General features: G+C 39.3%; 1 protein-coding gene across 1 annotated transcript; it reads right to left on the bottom strand.

Annotated features, from left to right (window-relative positions):
- Positions 1 to 2,893: 2,893 nt before the first annotated feature.
- Positions 2,894 to 8,186, bottom strand: LOC120737110 (dehydrogenase/reductase SDR family member 11-like). Its single transcript, XM_040037610.1, has 7 exons — positions 8,030 to 8,186; positions 6,801 to 7,010; positions 5,280 to 5,374; positions 3,546 to 3,675; positions 3,338 to 3,430; positions 3,174 to 3,239; positions 2,894 to 3,057 (listed from the first exon to the last, which is right to left on the bottom strand). Exons 1-7 carry the CDS (start codon positions 8,159 to 8,161, stop codon positions 3,028 to 3,030), a joined length of 756 nt encoding a protein of 251 aa, XP_039893544.1. The 5' UTR covers positions 8,162 to 8,186; the 3' UTR covers positions 2,894 to 3,027.
- Positions 8,187 to 8,209: the final 23 nt, after the last annotated feature.

Below are 8,209 nucleotides of genomic sequence, written 5' to 3'. Positions count from 1 at the left end.
ATTTCCCGAAAACCCGGTTGTTTTCTACAACAGAAAAGGGTCGCATGTCGACAGCAATAAAAGTTAGCAATTGCCCTGTCGATTTCTTTTGCCCTCTTAGAATCATGCGCTAACGGCTGTCTAAATGACTCCGACAAAGTTTGTAGCATGTGCGTTTGTTGTTGTTTTGGCTGCCTTCACTCGTCTTTGCACTAGGGTGATGTCGGCGTAAATGTGCATTCATATTTTGTTGTGTTCCCACCGATGTAATTAACCATGGCGTGGCACATCCGACATACTGTTGTAGTTTTGTCCACAACGCGCTTACCATCAGGGTGATACTTCACACGAAAGCCAAAAAAGTTCCAAACGCCAGATTTCAATGACGGTGGAGGAGGTTCGACTTCAGGAGGCACTGAGGCAGTTGCCATGTTGCAATGAGCTTAGCTTCTGTCTCGGCTAGCTTGATTGAATGCATGTGGGTGGAGCTCAGTGGATCTGTGCTCGACAGTGCAGCCTAGGCGGAGTAGTCGAACGCAGATTCACTGAGCGCTCAACACAGACCGCATCGTCAGAAGAAAAGTTGATAAAATAAATTAAAAAATGTATATATTGTTCGATACATATGCGTACCGAACCGCAAGCACTGTATCGAACGGTTCAATTTCGATACGAATATCGTTGCAACCCCTAGTATATATATATATATATATATATATATATATATATATATACGTATTACACACATATATATATATGTATGTATATATACGATATATATATAATACATATATAACATACATAAATATATGTATTATATATACGTTATATATAAATATATATATACATACATATATACATGTATATATATACGTATATATACATGTATATATATACTAGGGGTGCAACGATACACAAAATTCACGGTTCGGTTCGGTTCGATACTTTGGTGTCACGGTTCGATATTTTTTCGATACAAAAAAATGTTCATGCCTTTTTAATTTGTAATTTATTAAGATTATAAATATTTATTTTAACTCAAGAATACAGTTTTTAAATGAAATGTTGCTGAAACAACACAAAATAATAAAAGAATAAAGAGTTTGGAAACGAGTTTATTTCAGAGAAATGTCCTTTTCCAAAATAAAAGCTATGCTATACCCTTCTTCTGGGGTAAATGCTCAGGAGCATATTGAACATATCAGGTCCCCATAAAATGAACCACTCTCTGATGGACCTGACCTCACACTCATCTTCTGGAGTGCTAGCACTTAGCTGCATATACAACAAAAACAACTTAAATAAAAATGTATTGCACAGAAAGGCCTTCCTAAATATATTTTTAAACATTTGAAATGTTCTAAAAACAAGGTATCAACCACATACAGTTCTGCATTGTTTGGGAATCCCTGACGGTATTTTCTATTCTTGGCAGAATATAAAACAAACACACCCAATCCCTGGCATGAAAATTTTTTTTTAGAACCATGTTCTATAGTGTACAGAAAACACATGAAAACTTAAATCTGGTAAAGCTATACTTCACATATTTTCTGTTGTGCAGACTTGGCACCATGTAAAACAAACAAACAAAAAAAAACCCCACCATGTAAAGAATAAAAAATAAATACAAATAAAAGCTATTCTATACCCTTCTTCTGGGGTATATTCTCAGCAGCATATATAACAAATCAGGGTACCCATAAAATGAATCACTCTTTAATGGACCTCCCCTAACACTCATCTTCTGGAGTGCTAGCATTTAGCTGCATATACAGCATAACAACCTTAAATAAACGGTCCTGTTAAATACAAACCAAACATAGTTTACTCAATTTCCATGTTCTTCTTCAGAAAAATTAGGATGTCCACATGTTCTGCTGACAGTACAGATCTGCTTGCTGTGACAATGTCACCTGCTGTGGAAAACACCCTCTCACTTGGGACAGAGGTTCCAGGTACAACCAAGTAACACTGTGCCAACTTGGAAAGATGAGGGTACAAGCTGTGATGTTCCTTCCACCATCTCAGTGGGTTATCATCTGTGGGAATGCAGTCTGCTAACCTGTACAAGTTAATTTCCTCCTCTGCCACTTCGGCTGCAGACCTGGTCCTTGGCTCCTGTGACATGAACAGTTCTCCAAACAACTCCTTCATGGCTGACTTTTTCTCTGGTGGAGATGCTGATGGTGAATCTGAAGAGTTTGCTGCTTGAGTCTCTGCGGAGGTCGCAGCATCGTCAGAAGAAAAGTTGATAAAATAAATTAAAAAATGTATATTGTTCGATACATATGCGTACCGAACCGAAAGCACTGTATCGAACGGTTCAATTTCGATACGAATATCGTTGCACCCCTAATATATACGTATATATATACATACATATATACATATGTTGTACTGGATATTCTCCACAGCACATAAATATCCTTTAGTGCAACAAGAACACTGCAATGAAACAAATTTTCCTGAAAGTTTTATTAATTAGCGAAAATTATCAGTAAAATGTTATAGAGTGTTTTCATAAGTACATAAAGTCAGTAAAATTTTCCAGTACATTATGGTCACATCCTGCAACTTCTCACTGAAATGGAAAAAATGTTTCACAGACTGTTTTGAAAGGAGGCTACAAATGAAAGATGCAATAGTTTCTCCTCAGGGATGAGAACATACACTCTGTGTATGTCTAACTGACATCCTCATCGAAGGTTCTAACCAGATGAAATGAACACCTGCTCAACAGTAAAAATACTCTTAGAGCTTAAATACTATCCAGCAACTGAGATCTGTTACAATAAGAAGGAAGCTGTCATTAATCAAAGTGTTTTCATGGGCATTCCTTGCTGGCCAGTAGGACGCTTGTAAAAAGGTACCACAGGGGCCTTTGATAAGAAGACAATTAGAGAGAAACAGCTGGATGAATTTCCTTTATTTTATCCTTCTGTGAATTGATTACAATCTGACAGTGTTGAGAAGTAAGGAGAGCCAGTCACACTACTTTGATGTAAAGATTGGGATGGGTCTCACGGCCAAGTTGCATGACACCTGCTACAGACCTTCAAGAAAAATCTCCCCAATCTGAAAGAAAAGATAGATGAATGTTATCTTATGACTAAACTGCTGATATTTAAAATGCAAAAGACAAACATTCAAAAGGTCACAAAAAACGATGAAAATATGAGACAATCTCAAACCTGAACATGAGGAGGGGCACTGAGCACGTATGTGATGGCACTGACGAGGTCTTTTGCTTCCAGAGACTATTAAAGAAGTTAAAAGTGCTTAATGACATTTTAGCTGAATAATCACATCAACAATTCTGTAGGAATTGTAGGAAATGAAGGAAGAATAATTTTACCTTATATTTAGTGTATACAGCAGCTGCTTTATCAGAATTATCTCTGTAGAGGTGTGAAACAAATTCTGTCTCCACAAAGCCAGGAGAAATGCTCTGCAAAATGACATAATGAGGATTCTTCAAGAAGTACTCTGTGTGCATCTCATAACAGCTGACATTAGTGTTAAAGGTACTTTGGAGCTGGTTACAGTGTCTTTCAAAGGCTTACTGTGGCCCGGATATGAGTGTTTTCTGCACGCAGCTCCTGCCTCAGGCCCTCAGTCAGCGCAGTTACAGCATACTTGGTGCAGGTGTAGAAATGTACAGCAGCATTAGGAAACACTTGATGACCGCACACACTGCAACAGAAGGCTATTTACAAGCTGCTAATCAAATCAGCATTTACCAACATATTCTGATTTGATCTCAGGCCTTAGTGTTACAACAACAATGGCAACAGTTACTATATAGTTTAACATCCCTCTCTTTTTGTCTGCTTATCTAATTTGGGGTTCTGGAGCCTCGGGTACAGCCTGGACAGGTTCCAAGTCTGTCACAGGGCTAACACAGAGACACAGACACGATTCAACTAAACTAACCCAACTAACTGCATGTCTTTGGACTATGTGGGAAAGTGAGAACTCCTGCAGACACAGGGAGAACATGCAAACTACACAGAGAAAGACACTGGCCAGATGCTGGATTTGAACCCAGAAGTTGTGAGATAACAGTGTTAACCAATGCATCACCGTGCTGTTGTGCTGTAACTTAACAGTTTCTATATAATTTATAATCACTTAGTTATAATACTACTACTAATAATAATACATTTTATTTGAAAGCACCTTTCAGAACACTCAAGGACACTGTACATGGTAGAATAAGAAAAGCAACATAAAAGCAAGAAGTTTACACAATCATAACAGCATAAGACATAAAACAAATTTAAAATAGCAGAGTGGAGAGGTTATGTGGGAAAAGCTATTTTGAACAAGTGAGTTTTGAGGTGGGACTTAAAAAGAGAGAAGGAAGAGATATTTCTTAAATCAGGAGGTAGGGAGAGAGAAAGGGAAGAAGAAGATCTCAGACATCTCAGACATCGAGATGGGGCGGTGATCTGAACCAGATAAGAGAGATATGGAGAAGAGAGATAATTAATAGCCTTAAATGTGTACAAGAGTATTTTGAAATTGATATGATATTTGACCGGGAGCCAATGAAGCTGCTGCAGGACAGGAGTGATGTGGTGGATAGATGGGGTCCTGGTGATAATACGAGCAGCAGAGTTCTGGACGCGTTGGAGCTTGTGGATGGATTTTTGAGTAAGACCAAAAAGAAGTGAATTACAATAATCAATCCGGGAAGTAACAAGGCTATGGACAAGAATGGCAGCGGCATGTGGGGTGAGAAAAGGACGGAGACGATTAATGTTGCGCAATTGAAAATATGCAAACCGAGTGACATTGTTAATGTGTGAATTGAAAGAGAGAGTACTGTCGAGGATGACACCCAAGCTTTTCACAGAGGAAGAAACGAAGACCGGCGAGTTATTGATAGTAACAGAGAAACTGTTGGTTCTGGATAATGTTGATTTAGTGCCTACCAAGAGAAGCTCGGAATTATTACTTATTTATGTATTAATTTGATTTGGTTGGCCTGCATTTTTTCTTTGATGATTTTCACAGTAAACTCAAAATCTTTTAGTTCTGAACTGATAGCTGTCCAATGAAAGTGATATTAAGATGTCCCTTATGGTTTTAGGATACTGTTATTGACATTTTTAATTGGCTTTATTGGCTATAGTGAGGTTCTTAAATGGGGAGATCAAATGTGTGCTGTGAAAAAAGTCCATTGTGCAGAGTTGCCAAAAGAATGACTGAATCATAAGATATTTGTATTATGATTAAATCAATAAACTTAACAAGCATACCCATCACTGTCCATCAGTAAAATAAAACTACACCTGTTTATGTTTATGATGTGCCCATCGTCCACATTTCTCTCTTTCATTGACTGATAAGCTTCACGTGCACAGATACACAGTGCAAGAACGTTCACCTGTAAGAAACCAGCAGTGAAATAAACAGTAAAGAACATTTTTGGAATCATCCATCCATCCATTCACTTCCGCTTATCTTCTTTCAGGGTCACAGGGGGCGCTGGAGCCTATCCCAGCTGTCTTAGGGCAAGAGGCAGGGTACACCCTGGACAGGTCGCCAGTCTGTCGCAGGGCTAACACACAGACAGAGACAATCATTCACACTACACATTCGCTCCGCATTTACACCTATGGGCAGTTTTAGTATTTCCAATTAACTAGGGATGCACCGATACTGGTATCGGGTATTGGCCTCGATACCACATTTTCTAAAGTACTTGTACTCGTTAAAAGTCCCCCGATACCGAGGACCGATACCACGGTCTGAGACCTGTCTATGTTTGAGCGGCATGTAAGGGGTTAATCACAGGCGTCGAGTGCCCGCCCCCAGGCCCCGGCTGCAGCTCAGAGCGGGGAGAAAGCGAGGCGAGACATATCAGCTGTGTGGAAGTATTTCAAAGTGAATGAAGACTCGAAAACAAAGGCGGACTCCAAATTGTGCTCAGCGAAATTGTCCAGAGGAGGCTCTAAAGGTAGCGCATTTAACACAAGCAATTTAATCAAGCACCTAAAATCCCAACACAACAACGAGTACAAAGAGTTTACCCACGCTTATTAGCACAGTGGAGCATAGCTGATGCTATAGCAGTGGGACGGAAAATAGTTGGGCATTTTAAACATTCCGCCTTAGCCTACTCCCGCCTCCAGGACATTCAGGGACAGCTCAACCAGCCAATAAAGAGACTGCAGCAGGACGTACAGACGCGTACAGACGCGCTGGAACAGCATGCTCCAGTCCCTCATTGAGCAAAAGCGAGTGCTGGGCGTGTATGTATCCGAGCACGAACTCCCTGACTATCTCACCGCTCACCAATGGGCTCTTATGGAGACGACTGTTGCCATCCTCGCCCCCTTTGAGGAACTAACTAAAAAAGTGAGCAGCTACGACGCACTAGCCTCTGATGTCATCCCAGCTGTGACTGTGCTAGTGAGACTTCTAAACAGAGAAACAGACGAACAAATTTAAAATTAAATTTTGTTTTTTTATAATTATTTATTCTGTAATATGTTGCACACAAGATGCTTTTCATTTTAAATAAATGTTCTTAATTCCAAACTAGTCCCTTGTTTGTTTGTTTTTTGTTAAATTATAGGACTAAAGCTGTTACCTGCAAATTTAAATCATGTTTTTATTAAGTACTCGGTATCGGTATCATCAAGTACTGAAATGCAAGTACTCGTACTCGTACTCGTACTCGTTTCCAAAAAAGTGGTATCGGTGCATCCCTACAATTAACCATTCCTTTAAATACTTTAATATGTAGTACACAACAACATATTACTGCATACCAACCATGACATTTTTTTTTCTAAAATAACGCTTACATCCCACATGTTTTTCCAGCCACTGGTTTTGCCATTTAGCAGCGCCTCTGGATGAGCCAAGCCAGCGTTGTTGATGCACACGTCCACGCCTTTGTGCTGCTCCTTGATCGCGGCGAACATGGACAGAATCTCCTGCTCTTTGCTCAAGTCACACTTGAAAGGCACCAAAACACCAGGGTGGCTGGCACTCTGACACTCTGCTGCCAGTTTCTGAAAACAAAAAGCAAAAGATGATACCTTCATAGTCACCATTGCATTCAGATTCTTGTGGTAAAAATACTCTGGTAAAAGTTGAATTATCGATTAAACTCCTTTACTAAGATAAAAGAGAAAAAATCCAGGCTCTGAAATGAATTCAAAGCATAAAAGTAAGAAGATAGGGACATTTCAATTATTTTGCAAAGGAAACATAACCTTGTACAACTTCAACATAATAGCAAAATTAGACATGGGAATGAAAATAATGAATATATGAGTATAGTCAGGGGCTAAAATGGGATTTGCAGATGTGAGAACCCTAAGATCACTGTAGTGGTTATAGGAGTGTGAGGAAATGAATCAAGAGTCACAATAGGCTCTATTGAGAGATCCAGCAGATTTTTTTTCTCTACAGGCTGTGATCAGCTGACCTGTGCTGTGGCTGTTGACCCGAGGTTTACTGCTCTTTGTGGATTTACACAATTCATCAGTATGTAAGTAAGTAAGTAAAGTAAGTAAGTAAAGTTTATTTATTAAGCGCTTTTCATAGACAGGTAGTCACATAGTGCTGCACACAGATACGATAAATAGCAAAATGCACAATATACAAAATATAGAGTTTAAATGTAAATTAAAAATATAAAAATGTAAAAAGCATTGGTCAACAGAAAGCTTGTTTAAACAGTACAGTTTTTAACTGTTTTTTTTTTTTATGTATGTAAGATATCATGTCTGACTTCTGTCTCCTATACTGCCAACATACTGTTTATAATTTTGTTTATTATACTGCATAGTACACAACTTGTATCTGGTATTGTGCAGCTCATTTTAACCCATGCATATTGACCAATATGTACAGCATAAATGATTTATTGTAAAACAAAAAGTCTGTCGCTTGACAGCCATTATATGATGTCCACTTGACAGAGCTACATAACTGCATATTTGCATAACATTAAAAAGTCCTTTGCATTAGAGTTTTACATTAAGTGTTTCTCTTCTGAAATCGAGTTTGTTATTTCAGAGCAAACCTGTATTTTCCCCACGTCCCTGGCGCAGCCCACCACTTTCATACCGAGCCGGACCAGCTCCACGGCTACAGCCGCCCCGATCCCGACCGAGGCTCCGGTCACCAGAGCCACTCTGCCCCGCCAGCGCTCCATCACAGACAGTCGTAACCAGCTCACGCACCAAAAGTATGAAGAGAGGGA

The sequence above is a fragment of the Simochromis diagramma genome, unplaced genomic scaffold, assembly GCF_900408965.1.
Source record: "Simochromis diagramma unplaced genomic scaffold, fSimDia1.1 OVJJ01000463.1, whole genome shotgun sequence".
Lineage (NCBI taxonomy): Eukaryota > Metazoa > Chordata > Actinopteri > Cichliformes > Cichlidae > Simochromis > Simochromis diagramma.
This window is presented reverse-complemented; position numbering and strand designations above follow the sequence as displayed.

Excerpts from the sequence above, each read along its gene's own strand:
- LOC120737110 (XM_040037610.1), bottom strand. The coding sequence starts at position 8,161 with ATGGAGCGCTGGCGGGGCAGAGTGGCTCTGGTGACCGGAGCCTCGGTC. Across the intron at positions 3,676-5,279 it reads CACATCATAAACATAAACAG|TGTGTGCGGTCATCAAGTGT; the intron begins GTGTAGTTTTAT and ends CTTCTGTTGCAG. Across the intron at positions 3,431-3,545 it reads ACACTCATATCCGGGCCACA|AGCATTTCTCCTGGCTTTGT; the intron begins GTAAGCCTTTGA and ends GTCATTTTGCAG.